Consider the following 23,771-nt stretch of genomic DNA (forward strand, 5'->3'; position numbering starts at 1 on the left):
TTCCGGTTGACGGAGCGCTGGGGTTCAGCAAAGTTGACGCTGAGGTGGTCGCGATGGGGAAGTCAGATTTTCTTACCCCAAAGGCCATCGCCAACAGGATCAAATCCAAGGGGCTTCAGAAGCTGCGCTGGTATTGCCAGATGTGCCAGAAGCAGTGTCGGGACGAGGTAAGCGGGCCTGGACAGGGCCCTGCTGGACATCCAGGTTCAAGCCCCTGGCGCTGGGGTTGAGGGAGTGGATCTCGGGTCCCTTAGTCCGGGCTCCGCGCTGCGCGAGTCAGCTAATCAGCTCCGCAGGGCCACCCTTAGCTGCAGCCCTCATCCTAGGGGAACCGTAGTCTTCGACACCTCTTTCCTCCACTATCTTCCTCCGAAAAGAAATGAAATAAGAAAAGGTTTTGCAGGTCTGGTAGACGTGATGCTACCCCAGCTGTCCTAAAACGGGGTTGTTGGACAGTGCTGTGCCGGATGCCCCGGGGGAGAACAGTAACAATCGTCTCTGACCTGACGCAACTCAAGAGAAGCAGGATGGTTAGGATTCACAGCTCTTTTCGGGGTCAGATGAAAAAGGAAACAGAGCCCTGGCACAGTACTCATCTAACGAGCGTTTAGGGAGCGCCTACAGTGTGCCAGGCCCAGGATATTGCTGTGGATAGGGTAGTGGGCGGGAGTCAGACTGTCAGAATCCTGAACCCCAAGCCGCCCCGCTGCCTAACTGTGTAGTCTTCGCCAAGTTGCTTCTATTTCCCTCTGCCTGTTTGCTTCTCTGGTAAAGTGGAAGTAACAGTTGTACCTACCGGTAAGATCGTGAGTTTTAAATCAGTGGATTATGCGTATAGTCGCTGAGGGTCTCTGGGGAGATCTTAGAGAGTTTCGTATGCCGTGCAATGGAGTTTATACTTTTTCTCATTAGTGAGGTGGATGATAAAGCACTTTGAAGAATTGAGAGCAAGCTAGTGACAGGATCATATTTTTCTCTGGAGATTGAGTTGGGTTGGGCAGGTGCAGAGGAACACTGGGTAATTGGAAGAATCTACTCCCGTGTTTCTGCCAGCGAGGGATGAGATACTGAAGTAGGACTTACATTGAATAACACTGATGCAGTTTTTCTTTTTCATATCTCTCTAGTTCATTCTTTTTTGGTTTTTATTTATTTTTAAAAAAGATTTTATTTTTAAATCTCCAGCTGAGCAGAGAGCCGGATGTGGGGCTCAATCCCAGGACTTTGGGATCATGACCTGAGCCAGAAGGCAGAGAGGCTTAACCCACTGAGCCACCCAGGCGCCCCCATTTCGTTCTTTTTTAATAGTCAAAGTGAAATTCTTAGACAGAAAACTAGAGACCAGTACAGTGAACATCCATATATCCATTACCCATATTAAATATTTTAAATAACTTGGCCTGTCTTTGTTTTTTTAAGAAATATTTTATTTATTTACTTATTTTTAAGATTTTATTTATTTGTGGGGCGCCTGGGTGGCTCAGTGGGTTAAAGCCTCTGCCTTCGGCTCAGGTCATGATCTCAGAGTCCTGGGATTGAGCCCCGCATCGGGTTCTCTGCTCAGCAAGGAGCCTGCTTCTTCCTCTCTCTCTCTGCCTGCCTCTCTGCCTACTTGAAATCTCTGTCTGTCAAATAAATAAATAAAATCTTTAAAAAAAAAAAAAAGAAAAGATTTTATTTATTTGTTAGAGAGAGCACAGGCAAGGGGAGTGGCAGGCAGAGCGGGCAGAGGGAGAAGCAGGCTCCCCACTGAGCAAGGATTCCTGATGTGGGACTGGATTCGAGGACCCTGGGATCATGACCTGAGCCGAAGGCAGCCCCTTAACCAACAGAGTCACCCAGACGTCCCTTCAGAAATATTTTAAACTAAGTTCCAAGCATCATGATATTTCATCTCTAAATACTTAAGTATGCATCTCTAAGATATTTGGATATTTTTCTACATAGCCACAATATACATCATCCCACATAACAAAATTAACAAATTCTCTCTTTTTTAAATTTTTATTTATTTTTAATTTTTAAAAAATATTTTATTTATTTATTTATTTGACAGACAGAGATCACAAGTAGGCAGAGAAGTAGTCAGAGAGAGAGGAGGAAGCAGGCTCCCTGCTGAGCAGAGAGCCCGATGCGGGGCTCGATCCCAGGACCCTGAGATCATGACCTGAGCCCAAGGCAGAGGCTTTAACCCACTGAGCAACGCAGGCGCCCCAACAAATATTCTCTTATGTCATCTGATACACACTCCATATTCACATGTCCTCCCTTGCTCCCACAAATGCTTTTTAAAAGTTTTTTTCAAACCAAGATCAAATCAAAAGCTATGAGTTGGATTTGTTATTAGGACTTTAAAAAAATAGATTTTTTTTTTTTAAGAGCAATTTTAGTTTCACAACCATAATGAGTAGAAGATACAGAGATTTCCCATACACATTAGAGCCCCACATATGTACAACTTCCCCATGATCATCACCTTGCAACAAGGTGGTACTTTTGTTATAATCAATAAAACTACATTGACACATCATCATGACCAAAGTCTGTAGTAGGGTTCACTCTTGATGTTGGACATTCTATGGGTTTGGACAAACACATAATAACATATGTCCATTACTATAGTATCATACAGAGTAGCTTCGGTTCCTTAAAAATCTCTGTGTTGGGTTATTCGGACTTTTAATTCTCTCTCAATTCTAAACTGAGTATAGAACATACGTGTCTTACTCTTTCTACTGCCCCCCTGAAACCCAGTTCTTTTTCTTTTCTTTTTAGTTAATTGTTTTATATGAGTATCCTTGACACACATTACACACACATTAGTCGCATTAGTTTCAGGTGTCCAACATGATCTATACCTTATGTATACACAACAAGTTTGTACTTTATGCTGTGTTCACAAGTATATCATCTGTACCATACAACATTATTACAATACCGTTGACTATATTCCCTGTGCTGTGCTTTGTATTCCCATGACATATTCATTCCGTCATTGGAGGCCTGTATCTCCCACTTCACCTGTTTTGCCCATCCCTCCCCCGCCCCCCCCCCCCCCCCCCCGCCCCCTGGCGACCTTCAGTTTGTTCTCTGTATTTATAGGTCTGATTGCCCTTTTGTTTTTGTTTATTCATTTGTTTTTAGATTCCACATATGGGTGAAATCAGGAAATTTGCCTTTCTCTGACGTATTTCATGTAGCATAATACTCTCTGGGGCCATCCATATTGTCACAAATGGCAAGATCTCGTTCCTTTTCATGGCTGATACTCCATTGTCTGTGTCTCCATCCAGCTTCTTTATCTGTTCATCTTTCTTGATGCGCGTTGCTTCCATATCTGTGCTTTTCAATCTACTGTGGTTTTTCTGACATTGACTTGAAGAGATTAGACCAGTAACTGCCTTGGAGCATTGCCACTTTATGGTATGAAACAACTAAGTTTTCTTGTGGTTGTCTTTCACCTTCCTTCTTTAACTTACAGTTTCTGTAAACTGGAACTTAGAGCTGAAGGCCTGATTAGGTTTGGGTTAAATATTTTGGGGAAGACTGCTGCATAGGCGATCCCATGTATTTCCTATTACATCACATAAGGAAGCCCATAAAACCTTATAGTGCTAAGATATTTGAGTAAATATGCTGGCCTGTAAAGTAACAGTAGAAATTAATATTTTCCCTTTTGCAAGAGCAAGTTACCAGTAAGGAATATATCTAATCTCCCATCAACCTTTTACTTAGGTGTTTTAGCATCCTTGTCGTAGTCCATTGTTGCCTTAAGAGTTGCAAAGGGAGGGGCGACTGGGTGGCTCAGTGGGTTAAAGCCTCTGCCTTCGGCTCAGGTCATGAGCCGACACCGGGCTCTCTGCTCCACGGGGAGCCTGCTTCCTCCTCTCTCTCTGCCTGCCTCTCTGCCTACTTGTGATTTCTCTCTGTCAAATAAATAAAATAAAAATAAAAATAAAAAAGAGTTGCAAAGGGATTTTTTTTTATATTTTTCTAAATTTATTATTGGCTGCCATTCTTTTATAAAAATGTCCTTTTCCTCATTAACTAGGGCTATTTGATCCTTAAATGTTACCATAAAATATGGTTCCAATGGGAAAAGGAGGATAAAGGCTTAATTCTTCCCCTTGGTTACCAATTTCAGAGTAAGACGTTTGGTGGTGGTTCTGTCCTATTTGCCCTCAAATCTGTTCATTGCCTTCCTTCCCTGGAGAATGACCTGCAGAAGGAGAAACTGATTCCTCCAAAGTCTTCCCGGGTCTCCCTATCTCTCAGTGTTGGAAGATTGAGGGAGAAGGTGGTCAGATCCAGAATATCCCCTCCTGCCCGTCCACTCTCATGGGTTTCTAGAATTGAATAACATCATTTTATTTCCACTTTATTGATTTATTTTCAATTTATGGAAAGTAGTACTGGTTTTCTCATTTATGAGACTGATACTAAGTTTCCTTTTAAGATACATTGAAGTAATTCACGGGTACTACACAGATGAGGTAGAAACAGTATGGGTAGTCTATAGGCAACCAAAGCCTGGGAAGCTAAACAAGATGAGTGGTGACATCAGGCTAATGATGTGGGATTGAGCCGAGGGACGGGAGAAGAGTTCTTTAGGAGGAGGCGAAGCGGGCTTGGTGATACACGGAAGGCGGACCTAGAGGACGACTCGAGGGTGCCTGTCTCTAAGGTTCCCTGTGGGTGTGCGACTGTGCTGTTCACTGAAATGGGAATACAGGAGGAGAGATGCATTTTTCATTTCTCTTTCTATGAAGAAGGTGTAAATGTTAAGTCGGATAGATACAAAGCCAAAGCTTGTAACCCTTTCACAGTCGTCTGAAGAAGATGCAGGTTCAGTGTATTTAACATGAGGTTTCTGTGATATGCCACGGTGTATTTCGGATAATGATCTAAGGTAGACTGAAAATAGTCCCCTTAATGGAAATTCACTACCGACCCAGTTTCCTTCATTCCATCCCTCCGAGAACTCGCACAACACTACATGAAGTAAGCGCTCAACAGAATTTGTTAAAGTGATTTAAAAAACAAAATCACACACACCCAAAAAACACACAAAAAAAACCAAAGTCACTGTTCTGTCAGATTTCTTACTAATGTCAGTTTTCCAAAGCAGTGTTTTTCTGTCTCTGTCATCCATGGTTATACTTTAATTAGGAGTGTTGCGTAACTCAACCTCGTAAAAAACTTTTAAATAAAATAATAGCTTAAAGCTAGTGATTTTTTAACTTTTTTTCTTTTTTTACAATTTATCATCAAAGAGCAGCTTTTTAGGGTTGATTACGTACTTCTGTTTAGGGCCCCTTATGATGACATACATCAGAATGTAACTGCGACCTTTGCATCTTTGTAGAATGGCTTCAAATGTCACTGTATGTCTGAATCTCATCAGAGACAACTCTTGCTCGCTTCCGAAAATCCTCAGCAATTTATGGATTATTTTTCAGAGTAAGTAACTTAAAGACATCCTTTCCTCATGAGCTTTATTTAGTCGGACATTGAGTAGATGCTTAGTATTTTCTGTATTGGGAGCTGTGTCCATTCCTTACACATTAGCACGATAGCTGTAGTACCCTGTGCTCAGGTTTTATTTTCCTTTGACAGTTTATCATAGTATGAAATTGTTGCAAAAGTGCTTCTCACAATTTAGTCTTGCACTTCAAACCTAAAATACTATCTTTCTTTCTAACTCGGTTGTGGCTCAGAGCACAGCTCCGGAGTCAGACCGTCTGCCTTAAAGCCTGCAAGTCCAGGCTTCTCTACTCAGGAGCTGTGTGACGGGCCGAACCACTTACATTTGCTTTTGTCTGTGCTTTTGTCTGCTCATCTGTAAAATGGGACTAAAAACATCATCATCTTCCAAGTGTTCCCTTTATTCTATGCAGTTTATTTAAAGATTAATGAGTTAATATTTCTAATGTGTTTAGAAGAGTACCCAGTACTCGATTAATAGCTGATAATTATTATTACTATTAATGTCCAGTTTTACTTCTAGCTCTTTCTTTCCAAAGTTCTAGACCTTTTGGTCTTAGGACCCCTTTCCACCCTTAAAAATTATTGAAAAACCCCAAAGAGCTTTTGTTTATATTTGATATTGATACTTGATAGTGATACATTGCTATTTGTAAATTAGACATTAAAAATGAAAAATTAATGTATTTATTATTTTATTTAAAATAACAATAAGAGGAGCTCCTGGGTAGCTCGGTAGGTTAAAGCCTCTACCTTCGGCTCAGGTCATGATCCCAGGGTCCTGGGATCGAGCGGCACATCGGCTGTCTGCTCAGCAGGGAGCCTGCTTCCTCCTCTCTCTCTGCCTGCTTCTCTGCCTACTTGTGATCTCTGTTTGTCAAATAAATAAATAAAATCTTTATAAAAAATAACAATAAGAAACCTATTGCATGTTAAGATAAATGAATTTTTTAATTTAAAGAGCATATCTTGGGGCGCCTGGGTGGCTCAGTGGGTTAAAGCCTCTGCCTTTGGCTCAGGTCATGATCCCAGGGTCCTGGGATCCAGTCCCACATCAGGCTCTTTGCTCTGCAGGGAGCCTGCTTCCTCCTGTCTCTCTGCCTGCCTCTCTGCTGCTTGTGATCTCTGTCTTTCAAGTAAATAAATAAAATCTTAAAAAAAAAAAAATAAAGAGCATATCTTTTCTAAAACAAAAAAGGTAAGAGTGGCATTGTTTACATTTTTGCCAACTGCAATGTCTGACTTAATAGAAGATGGTTGGATTCCACAGCTGCTTCTGCATTCAGTTTGTTTCAAAATGTTTTGGGAAACACAAAGAAAACCCACCCTGTTCATAGATGTAGAGCTGGAATGGGGTAATATTTTAATAGTCCTTTTCAGATAATTTTGCATATTCTTCTTTGATATTACATCAAAACAATGGCATGGTAGTTTCTTAAACTTTTTTTGGGGGGGGGTTATTTATTATTATTTTAGAGGTTGTGCACCTGGGCTTGAGTTGGGGGATGGGCCAAGGGGAGAGAGAATCCACAAGCAAACTCTCCACTGAGTGTGGAGCCAGACGCAGGGCTCGATCCCAGGACCCTTAGACCATGACCTGAACCGAAATCCAGAGTCAGTGGCTCAACCACCTGAACCGCCCAGGCCTCCCTGGCATGGTAGTTTCTTAAAGATTAGTTGCAGTGTAGAATCTGAAACCACATCAGCAAACTTTTTGTACCCTATTACATCATGAACCCCTGACCTTTCACTTTGTACTTCTCACACCTGCGTGTGATTTTATATCATCATGCATTGGTCATTTGTAAAATATTGGCTCACCGTGTATTCGGAATGGTGACACATTTCATGACATAATAGCATAAAATCACTTTTATTAATATCAGCGTCGGTGTCATCAGCAATGTCTTGAAGTTTTGGAAAGTACATCAGACTCTCAGTGGCTGATGCTAACTTGCCAGATGCGGATTTTTGCTCGAAAGCTCAAATTTTATCATTGGCCGCAAGTACCGTCAGTTGTTTTCCTTGACATGACAAGGCTCCCTTTGTTTATGCTTGAGAAAATGTCTACTAAATATCCAGTTTGGAGTAATCATGGTTGATCTGTCAGTCATTGTTTCCCACAAAATGGTGCTCTGTGGAAAAGGCAGTTCAGCACGTGGCCCAAACAACGGCACAAGTGATTTGCTCACCACAACCACTGACCAGCGGCAGAAGTGGTTAACTCATAGTCGCATTTCATCACACAGGATGGTGGAAGGTTGAGTTGTAATACTATCAATGATACTGCATTGTCAAAGACATTCTTGATGAAACTGACATTGACTTTCACTGCGAGCCCCTGCCCATGAAGAAGACCTGGGCTAGTATACTGTGGCCTCACCACCCACTGCCTAGACTTGGCTAAGATGCCAGCAGGTTCGCCCTGCATGGCTTTTGTGCCATCAAGGCAAGTAGCACAGTGAAAAAGGCAAAGAGGATTTATCTGAACCAACCAAAGCTATCTGGAGGGGCACCTGGGTGGCTCAGCCAGTTTAAGCATCTGCCTTCAGCTCAGGTCATGATCCCGGGGTCCTGGGATCGAGTCCCACATTGGAGTCTCTGCTTAGTGGGAAGCCTATTTCTCCCTCTCCTTCAGCCTGCTGTTCTTCCTGCTTGTTCTCTCTCTCTTTCTCTCTTGCTCTCTGCCAAATAAATAAAATCTTTTTTAAAAAATGGAAAAAATTAAAAATAAAAAAACTGTCTGGAATACCACTAGGCTACATGGGCCACATTTGGGGAAATACCATTCTGGCAAGAGCCGTCCGCACTAGAGCCTTCCTCCCCACCCTCATCCACTGTGTCCACGGTAGCTGCCCTCCACCTCCGGCAGCCTCTGGAAGGGTCGCTTGTGCCTCTCTCCATCTTCCTCTGTATCTTTTCTTAACTGTCCATAAACACCTCTCTGTTTTCCATTCTTTCCTACTCCTCCTCCCGCTGCTTACTGTCTTCCTGTCTTCCTGAATGCTTCTGCCTGTCCCCCAGCTCCTCAAATGCAACAACGTTCTTCAGGGCGCCCACTTGGCTTTCTCCTTAGTACACAGGAGATTTGTCTTGAGTTGTAGATTTTTTTTTTTTTCTGCACAATTCTTTATTTCTGAAGGCTCTCTCAGAGCCAACATTTTAAAGCTAAGGGCAGTATTCTGCCCACCACATCTGCTTATTATCCTCGGCTGGCTGATGACTTCCTACCTGGAATGCCAGTCTGGGAAGTCCTCATCAAGTTTCCTCTACGGTATCCTTTAAACTTGCATCCTCTCCATTCTCAAGACTCCAGTAATAATAGTTCTTATTCTCTCTTGCCCAAATTAATTCCCTGATTTCCTCACTGGGCCCCCAACTGCAGCTTCCGCTCCTCCCAATCATGCTTTATGCCCGTGGGTCACAAACCTCTTCACGCATCCGAGTCACCTGGAGGGCTCGGGACCATAGTGGCAGGTTCTGGTGGGGCTAGAGACTTAGCATTTCTGTCTAGTTGCCCGGTGATGTCAATGCCACTCCTCTGGGGACCACTCTTTAAGAATTCCTATTCTATACTTTCCGCAAGATTATCTTTCTAAATCACAGATTTTCACAGACTAATTCCTCAATAAATTATTTGGTGCTTTTCCACGGCATGCATCAAACCCTCCCTCTTGAGCATGACATTCAAGATACTCTGAAGATTAGCCTTCCTGGTATTTTCCAGCTGTGTTTTGCACCCACACCCCATTCTTCTGTTCTATCCCACTGCATCCCCCATTTATATCTACTCTCAACCTTAGCCCAATTAGATTTTCATTTCCCAAGTGTGACGCTTTCGTATCTCTGCCAGCTGGGAAAGGTCTTCTCTTTCTCTTCACTTCTAAAGTCCTACTTGTTTTTTATTTTTATTTTTTAAAAGATTTTATTTATTTACTTGAAGAGAAACAGCGAGAGAGGGAACACAAGCAGGGGGAGTGGGAGAAGGAGAAGCAGGCTCTCCGCCGAGCAGGGAGCCCGATGCGGTGCTCAATCCCAGGATCCTGAGATCATGACCTGACCTGAAAGCAGACTCTTAAACCAACTGAGCCACCCAGGCACCCCTAAAGTCCTCTTTAGACTTTGCTGCCCATATTAGGAATCTCCCTGGCCTCCCCTGATACTTTGTTACATCTCTTGCAGTTTGGTTTCTATTGTGATTGCTTCTGCTAGATTGTAACCTGGGTCCGGATTTGTGTTTTACTCACGTATGTTTACCTGTGTTAAGGACACTTACCACAGTGTACTCAGTGCAGAGGGACACAGTGAGTACCAATTTCCCGTGGAATAAGGGAAGTTTTTTTACCATCAAAAAGACAAGTGTCGTTATGCCAATTCAGTAGCACTAAGACACTTGATGAAGGAACCTCTGCAAAGATGCGTAGTCACTTTGGTTATGGCTTCTCTGCCAACGCTGACAGTTTCCCTCCAGACTGACTTTGACCTGTCATTCTGGAAAGCTATAGTCTTTTGGGATTCCTTCCTTTTTCAGCTTTGAAAGATTCTTAACAGATATTCACATAGATGGTTCATGTATCATTGGACATTGAAACTGTATGGTGGCTTACATTTCAGAGAAATGATGCTTTATATTTGTAAAAGTGACATAATGCTTTCTTTTCCTTTCCGTATTAGGGAATTCCGAAATGACTTTCTAGAACTTCTCAGGAGACGCTTTGGTAAGCATCCTGGTGTTGCGCATATAGTAACATCACCATGTTGTAACCTGCCCAGGAGTGATGGTGTTGCATTTTGTTCGTAGGCACTAAGAGAGTTCACAACAACATCGTGTATAATGAGTATATCAGCCACCGGGAGCACATCCATATGAATGCCACTCAGTGGGAGACTCTCACTGATTTTACAAAGTGGCTGGGCAGAGAAGGTAAGAGTAAGACAGGATGTGACTAGTTGTTACGTGGCTCCAGTGCAAGGAGAGACAGTTGTCATAATTTCCATGTAAATTTATGGAAACTTGGACAGATAGGGCAATGAAAAACTGGCTGAGAGGAGCATAATCTTCCAGGATTGATTCTGTGGGTTACACTTGAATATGGAGTGTCTGGAATGGTTCTTTTGATCGTGCAAAGATGTATCACCAAAGCATCCCCTCTCATCTGGGGTAAGAATTACTATCAGTCCTTCCCTTTTTTTACCCCCTTATTCATTTTACTTTTGGAAGCCTTTGTTACCCCTGCTTAAGGAGGTAACAAATATTTAAATATTTAAATTTATTTATTTATTTATTAGAGAGAGAGAACACAAGTGGGAGGGGCAGAGGGAGGCAGAGGGAGACAGTCTAAATCCGATTCCATGCTGAGGGGGGAGCCCAATGCGGAGCTTGATCTCATGACCCTGAGATCATGACCTGAGCTGAAATCAAGAGTCAGACCCCCCCCCGACCAAGCTAGGGAGGCACCCCACAGAGTTCTTTAACAATTTGTTGGAGCTTATTCCATTTCTGATCTTCCTAGGCTAAAGCTTAGGAAGAGAGGAAAAAGAAATTTTGTGTCAATGTATTACTTATTCAGTGTGTTCCTTTATTCCATCTGATGGGGAAAATTTCTGCTTAGTTAAGTTAGCAGAATATCATGTTCTCCTTGAACTTTAACTACTTAGACACAGTTAACTAATTACTAAGCAAGATAATACTTCTTTCATGTGTTTCCCCTGCTTACATAGTTGACTTAACCTAGCTAGTGAAAAATCAGAATACTAATTTTTTCTGTCTAAGGAGGTAAAATATTCCACTTAAAATATCTAAGTGTCATCAGCTGTGAGCATGGAAAATTTGTGGGATGCATGAATTTGTGTATCTGAATGTGTTTGAATGAATGTGTTTGAAGGAATAAGCACATGATGCAGAGATCAAACACATTTGTATGTACTTTTAGTTTAGATTGTATACAAATCTTTTATTTTTAAATTTTTAGAAAATTTTTTATTATTATTTTTTAATCTTTTATTTTTTTTAAAGGTTTGTGCAAGGTGGATGAGACACCAAAGGGCTGGTATATTCAGTACATAGACAGGGACCCAGAAACTATCCGCCGGCAACTGGAACTAGAGAAGAAGAAGAAGCAGGACCTTGACGATGAGGAAAAAACAGCCAAATTTATTGAAGAACAAGTGAGAAGAGGTCTGGAAGGGAAAGAACAGGTGAGTGCCAGTATCATTCCAGGAAGCAACAGGAAAAGGTCTCAAACAAAATTTTTAAGCACTGAATGTAATTTTATAGGTCTCGTTCCTTAATTAAGAGAAGAAAGAACATGGCTGAGTGTAAAAGCCTAGGTTTTGGAGTTGAGACAAATCTGGGTTCATTTCCTAAGTTACTGCCTCACGGTCTGTGAGGAAGTATATAAGATTTCCTTATATACTTATCCTTATCCCTCGGATTCCTTATCCCTCAGGCAGCGCCGATAGCTAATGGGGGAGACAAAGCAGATCACATCACTTGGCTGGAATTAATGCAGTGCTTAGTTAAACAAAGTGTGGGAACCTGGAGATCCAGCACCCGGCCCAGCCTGGGGAGGGTGCAGAGTATCTGAAGGTAGCTACCACTGGGCTTGAAGAAGCAATGGGCAAAACGCAGATAAATGGGGCAGGTAGACGTGTTTCAGGTGGTCCAGGTGTTGGCGTAACTAGAGTAAGGCATTTATTTTAACAAATATTTATTGGGTACTCCCTTCTAGGCCTTCTTCTAGGCACTGGAGATAGAGCAGTAAACAAAAGGTAAAAACTCCTGCCTCATGGTGCTTACCTATCAGAAGTTATGTGTGTGTAGGAAAATAACCTAGTATATATGTGAACCACTAGCCATTTAGTATTTTTAAAAAGCTTATTGTGGTATAAAATACATGTGATAAAGTGTATGATGGGCGTTACTCTTAAGGTGACTAAAGCTCAGTGAAATTTTACACGTGGATGTGTCTTTAGATGGATGGATGGAAGCAGAAGGATGGAGAGCCTGTGTAGTGACCCCCCCAGATCAAGATACAGACCGTTTCCAGACTCACAGTCATTCCCGGTGAATAGTTCCCTTCCTCCAAGAAGGAGCCAGGGTTCTAACGTAGCACTATTGATTATCTGTTAGTGTATTCTTGAACTTCGTAGAAATGAGATTGTACCGTATACTCCCTGTCTGGCTTCTTTAACTCAAACAGAACGTTCTTTATGTTTCCTGTACCTGTGTTCTTTCCTGTCGGTGTTTAACTCTTTTTTTTTAAAGTGATGTCTGCTGCTCCATTTTATGAATATCACACAACTTACCATTCTCCTGTTGAGAAGTGTGTGGCTTGTTTTCAGAGTTTGGCTATGGTGAATACAGGGGCTCTGATCATTAATGTACATGTCTGATAGAAGCTGTTCAGTACAGAGCGATGCCGGAAGTAGCCGGTGATAAGAAAGTGAAGATCTGTTTATGAGTCAGCTTTTATACCATGTTAGTTGACCTTGATAAGTGATGGGTGCACGTGTTATAATGGTACTCTTTCTATATGCTTGTGTTAAGATGCATTTATTCACAGTCTTTTAGGAGTTTTCTGTATTAAAGTAAAACAATGGTTAAACTGCTGTAATTGTCAAATTTAAACCCTTGCCTAAGATCTAAAAGCTTTTTTTTTTTTTTTAAGATTTTATTTATTCACTTGACAGAGAGAGATCACAAGTAGGCAGAGAGGCAGGCAGAGAGAGAGAGAGAGGAGGAAGCAGGCTTCCCTCTGAGCAGAGAGCCCAATGCGGGGCTCCATCCCAGGACCCTGAGATCACGACCCAACTAGAAGGCATAGGCTTAACCCACTGAGCACTCAGGCGCCTCAGATCTAAAGCTTTTTATTTCTGAAATTGACTCACCTTTTTCATTTTTAAACCTCTGCTTTCAGTAGAGGGACAATGGTAATTTCCTATTGTGGAAATTAAGAAGGATCACATCTTATATGGAGGAAATTCGTTTACCTTTTGTAACATTTTAGCTTAATTCCACTAAAATCTTCAAGTTAATTTGCACTCTTTAAGTATAAATAGCATCCTCCCCTTAAAGGCGGGGGAAATCCTACTGCTCAGTGTTTCCTCATTTCCTCATTTCACTCTTAAATATTATCAGTTTTTAAAACGTAACATCTTGTCTTTTGCCTTCCTTTATGAGATCCTAATGGAGAGAAGAATATCTCAGCTGCATCGCAAGACAACATTTTTTTTTTTTTTTTTTTTTTTAAACACATCAGCCTCGAGGCTTTCACTGTCTTGGAAAATGCAGTTTGCCTCTTTTTTTTTTTTTTAAAGATTTTTATTTATTTATTTGTCAGAGAGAGAGAGAGAGCAAGCGAGCACAGGCAGACAGAGTGGCAAGCAGAGTCAGAGGGAGAAGCAGGCTCCCTGCAGAGCAAGGAGCCCGATGTGGGACTCGATCCCAGGATGCTGGGATCATGACCTGAGCCAAAGGCAGCTGCTCAACCAACTGAGCCACTCAGGTGTCCCCGCAAGACAACATTTTTATTAGTAGAAATGACAGTTAACATTTATCAAACCCTGTTGCAGGCGTTATGCTAAGTGCTTCCTTTATTTTATCCTATTTTATCCTCATGACACCTCTAGATGTGCATAGTATTCCTATTTCATAGACAGAATAGTTGAGGTACAGGGAGATGGTGAGATTGACAGGTGCCGGAGCTAATAACGTACAGAGGGGGGTTTGACCTGCGGTTCTGCATGAGTTAGTCTTAGGCTCTTGATCTTAACACTAAACGCTCCCACTGTATAGAAGGGTTTTGCTTTTTAAAGTAATTCTCTAGCTAAAATTCTTTTCTATTTTTTTTTAAGATTTTATTTATTTAAGAGAGAGAGAGAGCAAGCAAGAGAGAGCATGAGCAGTGGAAGGGAGAGGGAGAAACTGACTCCCCCACTGAGCAGGGAGCCCGATGCGGAGCTGGTTCCCAGGACCCTGAGATCATGACCTGAGCCAAAGGCAGATGCTTAACCCACTGAGCCACCCTGGCACCCCATCCTCTAGCCAAAATTCTTAAGGTTTATTGTTTTATGTTGTTTCCTGTTTAAATTGTAGTAGAAATAAAAATGTAGGTAATCTTCTGCAATGTGGTACAAAGAAACCACTTTTTTCCCCTTTGGAATAATTCTCAGTTGAAGAATATTTGCAGCACATATAATTTCTTAACTAGGATCTTAATCATTTTATTTTATTTTTTAAAAAGATCTCATTTATTTATTTGAGAGAGAGAGAGAGAGAGAGAGAGAAACAAGCAGGAGGGAGGGAGAAGCAGATTCCCCACTGAACAGGGACCTCAATGTAGGACATGATCCCAGGATTCTGGGATCCTGGCCAGAGCCTTAGGCAGATACTTGACCAGCTGAGCAACCCAGGTGCTTGGATCTTAACCATTTCAGAGCTGCATGTTGGAGCTGCCTTGGCAACATAGGTAGCAAGTCATAGTTTGGGACTCTTGAATATTGATAGGAAATGCACTGTGAACCAAACAATCATCCTCTTTTTTTCTTTATTCTTTCTTTCTTTTCTTTTTTTTTGCCTTTTAGGAGGCCCCTATTTTTACGGAATTAAGCAGAGACAATGACGAAGAAAAAGGTGGTTTTACTTTTTTCTTACTCTTTTAATATGGATGATTTTATATCGGCTCTGCCAAAAACTAGCGCCATGTTTGGGGGCAAGATGTATAATCTGTCTGGAATGCATTGTTTTTACCGGTTTATGAAAAGGTAACAATGAACCAGGTAGGGTGCCGTCAACTACAAGTAACAAAACCAACTAAAACTAGTCTAAATAATAAGGAAATATGTTGCCAGAGTAAGAGTCCCAGAAGTAGAGCGGTTCTGGATGCCAGGCCGTCTGTCAGCCGCTGGACACAAGGTGGCGGCGGGCACTTTGGCCATTGTATGCACACCCACCTTGTCCAGAGGACGACGGAGGGCATCTCTTCCGGAGTCCCCTGTGAGCAAGGAAACTTTACTTAGAAAACACTCCTCCGGCCAGCAGACTTCCTTCCGAATATCACTGGCCGGAGCATATCAGCCTCCACCTGAAGCAGTCACAGGGAAATGAAGTGGGATTATTCTGATTGGTTTAGAGCAAAAGAACCTTACTAATACCTCCTGAATCTCCCCCCCTCCTAATCGCATCACTTCGGACATTAGGTTTTCAACATACCAGTTTTAGGGGGCCACAGACATTCAGACTCCAGCTCCAAACCATGTGTAAGAGCTGTAATATACACCCAAACAGACTTGGAGTCCTGTCCCCTTAGCACAGGGAGGGGGAGCTGTGGAGGCAGGGAGTGGCCAAGGCAGTCGTTGGTAGCTCAATTCCCAGCTCTGTGAGCATTGCTCAGTATTATCTGCAGGAAGTCATCCTCTCTGGGTAGCTGGGTAGCATTCCCGCTCTTGTTTATTCAAAATGTCCACCAGCGTCTATGTGGATACATTCTGATCTTATCTGATAAGTTTTATAATTTTCCTGAAACATACACGCATGCGTGCACGCACGCACCAACACACACACACACTTACTATATGTATGATGAAATATGCATGTAAAAAATATATCATTTTTTCCTTCCAGTTACATTCTATTTGAATAAAGGAGCATGTAGTTCGGCAGCAACGTCCTCCAAATCCAGGTGAGCTCCAGGAGCAGACCTCTTGGAACTTGAGAGTTTTGTGAAATGCTGATGACTACGTTTTAAAAGCTTCAGGACTGTGAATTTTTTTTTTTCTGGTTATAATGTTTTCCCTTGTCTTGTTTCCGTTTGATGGTGGTTTGATTTTGTTTGTTAGGAGCTATTTTTTTTCCTTACCTGTCCATGATGATAGGATGCTTCTGAGGAAAGGCACATTTCGAGTGAATGCCTCACATGACAAGTTCTTGCTTTCCTGCGGGTCTTTCTCCGCATAATGGTCCCCTCTGTGTAACGCTATTGATTTTTCTATCACAGCTCACTCACCGAGTTTAAGTATTAGCTGGGGGATACAGTTTTTGTTCTGCCACCTGTGTTAAGATGTTGTGAGACAGAGACTAGGTTACTCACGCATCTTCTTAGCCCCTGGTGGAGGGCACACGTGCCGGTCGGCGTGCACTCGTAGCCGCCTCCCTGCTGCCTGGTGTAGTCACCGAGCAGGGCCTGACGGAGCTTTTCAGTAAAAGGCCACATAGTCAATATCGTAGACGTTATTGGCCATCGGTCTTTGTCACAACCACTAGACTGCCATTGGAGTGAGAAGGATGCCGCAGACAGTGAGTCAACAAACGCACGTGGCTGTATTCCAGTAAGATCTTATTTCTGAAGACAGGCAGCAGCCTGCCTCTGGCCCTCAGGTTGGAGTTTGCCAAGCCCCAGCATGGTGCGTGGTCAGGCGCCTCTGTTCCCTTTGCACCTTCAGTGCTTATCTGTCCTTTCCCCAAATATTTATTCACTGTCTGTGATGCACAACGTGTCCGGTTTGGTTACGGAGATTAAATAAAACGAGACAACGCATACTCAGGAAAGGACCTTCCTACTGGTATTTCCCAGCGTCTAGCAGAATTTTGTTTGGGGTTGGCCAATATTTGCTATTTTACTTAGTATTTTAACATGTGGTTTATTTAAGAGCTAACTCGGTTTTCTTGGGTAAGTTGTAGGCCAGTGCTTCTTGGCACGGCTAGGTAAGCGGCCAGGAGATGTGAAGGAAATAGATTGAACCAATGTACAGCTGCTTCGGGATGTCTGGCCAGAGATCTTCGCTTTGACCTAAACGTTTCAGAATTGACACCTGTGTTAGATACACGAAGGAGGTGGTCAGTTGGGTTCCACATACGGCACATTTGAAAGGAAAATTGTTTTCACAGTATTGGTAGGATATGACCTAGAAGACAGATTGTTTTCACAGTATTGGTAGGACATGACCTAGAAGACAGATTCACATGTATCAACCCACACGTGCCTTACGGTTTTGGACCTGTACCTGTCTCACTCAGTTCTCCCTTATTGCTTGTTGTTCCTGAGTGTGAATAAATGTTAAAATTGGTCCCAGTGGCCCCCAAACTGGTCTCCCTTGTATTAGTTTTCTATGGCTGCTGTAACAAATTAGCATAAACCAAGTATCTTTTTTTAAAAGATTTTAGTATTTGAGACAGAGGGAGCAAAGTGAGAGAGAGCACAAGCAGGGGGAGGGGCATAGGGAGAAGCTGACTCCCCGCACACCAGGGAGCCCAGTGCAGGTCTTGATTCCAGGACTCTGGGATCATGACCTGAACCAAAGGCAGACGCTTCACCAACCGAGCCACCCAGGTGCCCCAAACCAAGTGTCTTGAAACGCAGAAAAGTTTTGTGTCTCTGGAGGCCAGAAGTCTGAAGTCAGTATCCTTGAGCTGAAATCAGGCTGTGTGTGGAGCCACACTTCTTCCAGAGGGTCTGGAGGGGCGGGGTGGGGAGACGTTCTTTGCCTTTTCCAGTTTCTTTTGGCTCTTGGCATTCCTTAGCTTGTGGCTGCGTCCTTCAGTTTTCAGAAGCAGTGTCTTCCGGTCTCTTCTGGCTCCGTCTTCACATCACCTCTGCGTGTCACCTCTGCCTGTTTCCCTCGTAAAAGGATGCGTGTGGTTGCATGGAGAGGCCACTCCCGCCACCCACAGTAATCTCATCTCAGAAGCTATAACTTAATCTCATTTGCAGAGACCCTTTTGCCAATAAGGTAACATGTATTAACTCCAAGGATGAGGACCTGTTCCCTCTGGGGTCTGCTAGTTAGCCTTCTTTCCCCGATGCTCTGGCGTTATTAGGAAAAATAGTTTTATTTGATTAAGTTCTGTAAGTTCAGTCTCAAGTATCCATAATAACTTATAAGTAGTGTCACAGGTAATACAATGGAAAGACTCGTCTAAATTTTCTTTTTCTGAGATTATGGTCTATTTTAATAGAGTTTGAGATTTATTTTCCTGTTGATTTATCTCTCTTGTTTATCTAAAACTCAGAATGAACGAAAGGCTCTGGATATAAAGAATTGATACTTGATATTATATTGAGGCACAGAGACAAGCCCTGCTTCTCCAGTGTTTGAACAGAGGTTACTCGGTTTCCATTTCTGTTTTGGAGCTTTTCTTCATTAATTGTGTTAGGACCCGCTCCAGTTCCTGATAGCAGAATTGTAGGGCTGTTCTAGAAGCAAACATTCTATTTCCAATCTGTTACTGTTCATTTCTTGCCTTGATTTTAGCCCCATCTTGCCCCATCTCGGTTTGTCAGCCTCTAATAGAATCTTCGGTGCAGAGGGATGTTATTGTTAGAGCAGCTAGTGTAATACCAAATATAGTACACAGCTGGGGTGCCTGGGTGGCTCAGTGGGTTACACCTCTCCCTTCGGCTCAGGTCATGATCTCAGGGTCCTGGGATCAAGCCCCAAATCGGGTTCTCTGCTCAGCGGGGAGCCTGCTTCCCCTGCTCTCTCTCTCTGCCTGCCTCTCTGCTTGTGATCTCTCTCTCTGTTAAATAAATAAAAATAAAATCTTTAAAATTATGTATATAAATACACAGCTGGGGCGCCTGGGTGGCTCGGTTGGTTAAGTGCCCAACTCTTGACTTCAGCTCAGGTCGTGATCTCAGGGTTGTGGGATCGAGCCCGCATCTGCCTCCCGACTTGGCAGGGAGTCTGCTTGAGATTCTCTGTCTCCCTCCCCTTCTGCTTCTCCCCTCTGCCTGCTCATGCAAGGGACAGAGTGCACTCTCTCTCAAAAAAAAAAAAAAAAAAAAAATTAGTAATAATACACAGCTGAAAAATATTGACTATTTTTTTTGCATTTTAATGTTCATTATTGAGATTGATATTTAATTGCCTACTCTTAAAATGATTTGTACAAGTATTCTTTTTTGACTCATGTTTTCAGATAAGGAACCGTGGTAAAACATTGTGCTGATATCTTTTGCAGGCAAGGGAATTAGCTTATTCAACTTCTCAATATAATCTTGATTATACAAACTTCAGCAGTTTTGAAAAATCAGTTTTGATTTTTCTAGAATATCCTTTTTATCTAGGCTCTCAGATTTGCTATTTTATTCATCTTTGGAATACCGACTTTTTCTTTTCTTGTTATTGTCATTTCTTTGGTTTCCATGTTACTGGCTTCTGTCCTTCATAATTTCTTCTGCCAACATTTCTCGCATTCTTCCTTATTCGTTTTAGCTCTAATAGAATCTTGATGTTGCGAGCAGAAGGATCTTTCTAAATGCTTTTCTTTCACCTGTGGGATAACTTGTCATTTTTGTCTGTGCTGCTTTGTGACCATTGTGATCCAGCGTCTCTCCTGCCCCTCGCCCTCCAGCTATGCGGAATTATTTGCCCTGTCCGAATTGAGCTGTGGTGGCTCACCCTTTCTTGCCTTCGCCTCTTCTGACCTCCCTTCCCAGACTGTCCTTCCGTGTCTGGTCTCCCACAGGAGATTGTGAGATCCTGATGGGCTGTTCTGTTCACATTTTTATCCCCGTTGCTTGTCACACTGTACACATGTAATAATGCCAAAGAAATGTTCTTGATAGAAAACTTTTTTCTATTGAGTTTAGTTTTTTTGTGTGGTAAAGTACATATACAGTTGACCATTTTCACCATTTTTAAGCGTACAGGTCAGGGGCGGTAAGTAGCTTCACATTGTTGTGTAGCTGTCGCCGGTATCCATCTCCCGGACTTTCTCATCAGCCCAAACTGAAACTCTGTCCCCATTAAACACTGAATTCCCCATTTCCCGGTAGCCCCCAGCTGCCAGTAGCCTCTATTCTGCTTTCTGTCTCTATGGATTGGACCGTTCTAGGCTTCTCATAGGAGGAGAAGCACACAGCAAGTGCCCTTTTGTGCCTGGCTTCTGTCACCCACTTTAATGTCTTTAGGGTTCATCGTTGTTGTGACACGTGTTGAAATTTCCTCCTTTTCGAGGCTGAATCATATCCTTCTGTGCGTGCGCACCGCATCTGCTTCACGTCGTCCTCGGTCAGCGGACACTGGAGCCCGTCCCACCTCCGGGCGATCGTGAGCAGTGCTGTTCAACACGGGCGTCCCTGCTCCGGGCCTCTGGGGGGAGACCCAGCAGCCCAAGTGCCGGGTTGTATGACGGCGCTGCCTCGCTGTCTGCCCCAGCAGCTGCCCCAGTTGCCATCCCCACACCAGAGCGCAAGGGTCCCAGAAACAGAATCAGAACTTAGCAATCTATTCAGAGGATTGAATTATGGGACAAAACCCAGTGAGTGACATTTCAAAAGGTAAATGTAAAACCTTAAAGCTCGGTGAACAAAGAACACCTGCCATGATGGCCGAGTGATGGAGTCCTGACCTGGGCCCCTGGACAGAAAAGTAGTCGGGGGGGGGGGGGGCGTCTGGGGGGCTCAGTCGTAAAGCGTCTGCCTTTGGCTCTGGTCATGATCCCAGGGTCCTGGGATCGAGTCCCACATCCAGTTCCTTGCTCAACAGAGAGCCTGCTTCTCCCTCTGCCTGTTGCTCCCCCTGCTTCTGCTCTCTCTCTCCCTCCCCCTCTTCCTCTGCCCCTGCCCCATCTCCCTCCACTCACACTTGCCCCTCTTAAAAAAAAGAGTCCCAATAAAGTTCTGTTTTCCTGTTCATCACACTTTCTGTCTTGCTTATCTCCATGGTAGCTTCATGCATGGATTTATCCTTTGTTCGTCTTTTGCAGATAGGACAAACTAAATGATTACATGGGTAAGAGTCATTGAAATATTAACTGAGCATGTGTTTTATGTGAGTCACAAGATAACAGCTTGCTCTACAGGAAAAGAATAAGTATATACGAATATATACACATTATTATATGTACATATCATATAGGCAAAGGATTAGAATACAAGATGGCATAAGATACACGCTGGAAAGTGCTATGGCAGTTCAAACCCTCATGAGGAATGGATCTTAAAGACTTGGGACAAACGGAGATAATTGGAGAGATTGTTCTAGGTATAAAAGAGGTGGTTTACAAAGGCCTAAAACATGGCATGGCTCCGTAACAAGTTATTCTGAATGGCTGGTGTATATTATAAGTCAGAAATACCGTTTCTTGGGGCAGTGGTGACAGTTTTATACCACACTGAAAAACAATTTACACTGTCACTTCGAGGCAGTTAGGAACCATCAGAAATTAGGTGACATGGTGAGATTGCTTTCAAAACATAGAAGTGACCGGAATGTGCTAGACTTCATTGCCAACCTCTTATTTAATCCTTGGATGAGGAACTGAAGCTTAGAAAAGTGAATCGCCCAAGGTCAGAAGCAGAAGTCCCCTTAGACCCTGATCCACCGAATCCCGAAGCCGAAGCCGGCATTGTTACCACTGGGCTGTGCTGATCATGGTGGGCACTAAGGGAAGGGGCGAGGAGAGGGACAAGGGTGTTAAGGCAGGAAAGGTCACATGTTCTCATGCTGCTTAGGGTCCTGCAGGCCTAAAGACAGGTCCTCTCTTGTTTTGACTAATCTGTTGTAAATTAATCATGTAACAGATACCTTCTGTACTGTTCCCCTGCACGTTCGAAAGCCGCCTTCTGTGCATAGGGTTTGTTAACAGGCATGGCTCTTCTTTTCACCAGTTCCTTGGGACCAAGCGCATTGAGTACCATCGGGAATGCAGCATCAGTTAAACGGAAAGAATCTTCCTGGAGCTCAGCTCAATCAAAAGAAAAGAAAAAAAAGAAATCTGCCCTCGACGAAATCATGGAGGTATAGTTTACGAGCTGCTTATCGACGACGTGTTAGCAGTTAGAGGAGTGACATAATTCAAACTAAGGAAAGTTTAGTCTCACTAATTCCTGGGTTAACATAAAGTCAGAAGATGTACTCAGATAGCATTGGGGGAAGGGAGTCTGGCCACAGTTCCTCTGAGTAGAGTTGGAATCCCTCATCACAGGTTTATTTACTTGCCTCATGCTGTCTTCAGAACTCTCCGTGTGTTCATGGTCAGTGGAATTCAAGCAGAAGGGCTTGGGCAGTCACTGAAACTCAAAACGAAAGCTGTTTCCCTTCCGTGGCCCTGTGAAATGGGCCTCCTCCACGGATCCCTCCCACCAGCCCCTGCTCTCCTTCTGCCTCTGACTTCACTTCCCACCTCCTAGCCAGCGAGAGGAAGCCAGGACACATTTTTAATTTGACTTAGCCTGATGGCTAAGCCTGTGTGATGAGTCCTTCACAGCCAGTGATATAAGATCTAGGGCCACACTTTGGCTCTGAAGCTACCTGCGCCGCTAGAGCGGTTCTAATCTTTCCGTCTCCCTTTCCACACACAGCCTTACCTTGTCAGTGCATTTATGAAGTAAGTAGGAAAGAGAAGAAGGACCGGTGAAGGGAAAGAAGAAATGGATAGAAGAAGCTGACTTGTTTTTTCCTGTAAAGTCATCGTCCCAGCCCTCCTCTTCATTTGTGAAGGGACGGAGGCAACTGTTCACTCTTTCCCATTTCTGGGGGCTCTCACTATGCAGGGTGGTCTAAATAGTTGAGAATCTAGTATAAAATGTACACTGGGCGATGTGGTCACTCCACCACTGAGCAAATACTGAGTCGCTGTTATGTGCTGGGCGTCGTGCGAGGTCCTGTGTCACCGTGGTAGGGAGAGAAGTACAGCGCCACTGTGTCACAGGGCTTTCGTTCTTGTAAGAGACATTCCATGAGCAAGTGAGCCAGTGAGTACAAGTGTGAACAAGAGAACCAGTATTACTACAAAATACTAAGTGCTAAGGGGGTCTGAGGGCAGGCTCTGGGGTACAGCTTGTGAAAAGGTGCCAAGGCCGGAAAGATCTGGAATTCTGGCACCTGAGGGAAAGGTCCACGTGGCTGGAGCATGGTGAGTGCAGGAGCTGGGTAGCATTCACAGTCTGAGAGAGAAGGTGGAACAGCATCTTAATGTGTCTCAGTAGGCCATGACAGGAAGTTCCTGAGTCTAATTCAAAGTAAATTGGGAAGCTAGACCGCTCTGCTTTGTAAAAACCTGCTAAATTTAGAACGTTCTTTGTTTGTATTGGAAAGTTGGAGACATTAAAATGGGATTTATTATCAACCAAAAAATGGCAGCATCTGTCCCATTGAAAGTTGGGACTTTGGATTCACTTACTCCGTCAGGAAAGAAAAAGGTGTCACGTGGCTCCTCAGCAGCCAGACGGCGCTCTTTGTTTGGACACCCTTGTGCTTCCATCTCTCGTGGTTAGGTTTTTCCTGCCCTACATTCACAAGATTTATTATCCTTATCAAACAGAGAAGCCTCTTTTGGCTAC

The 23,771-nt window shown here is 43.3% G+C and overlaps 1 protein-coding gene across 1 annotated transcript in view; it reads left to right on the forward strand.

Annotated features, from left to right (window-relative positions):
• Window positions 1-14: 14 nt before the first annotated feature.
• Window positions 15-23,771, forward strand: part of KIN (Kin17 DNA and RNA binding protein) — a 33,147-nt gene continuing 9,390 nt past the window's right edge. Inside the window, exons 1-8 of the mRNA XM_046010753.1 lie at window positions 15-167; window positions 5,366-5,460; window positions 10,159-10,202; window positions 10,286-10,408; window positions 11,501-11,682; window positions 15,070-15,118; window positions 16,109-16,166; window positions 22,098-22,227. Coding sequence (XP_045866709.1) covers window positions 54-167; window positions 5,366-5,460; window positions 10,159-10,202; window positions 10,286-10,408; window positions 11,501-11,682; window positions 15,070-15,118; window positions 16,109-16,166; window positions 22,098-22,227 — 795 coding nt within the window. The 5' untranslated portion in view covers window positions 15-53. The remainder of the gene's footprint in view (window positions 168-5,365; window positions 5,461-10,158; window positions 10,203-10,285; window positions 10,409-11,500; window positions 11,683-15,069; window positions 15,119-16,108; window positions 16,167-22,097; window positions 22,228-23,771) is intronic.

Source organism: Meles meles, chromosome 7, assembly GCF_922984935.1.
Source record: "Meles meles chromosome 7, mMelMel3.1 paternal haplotype, whole genome shotgun sequence".
Classification (NCBI taxonomy): Eukaryota; Metazoa; Chordata; class Mammalia; order Carnivora; family Mustelidae; genus Meles; species Meles meles.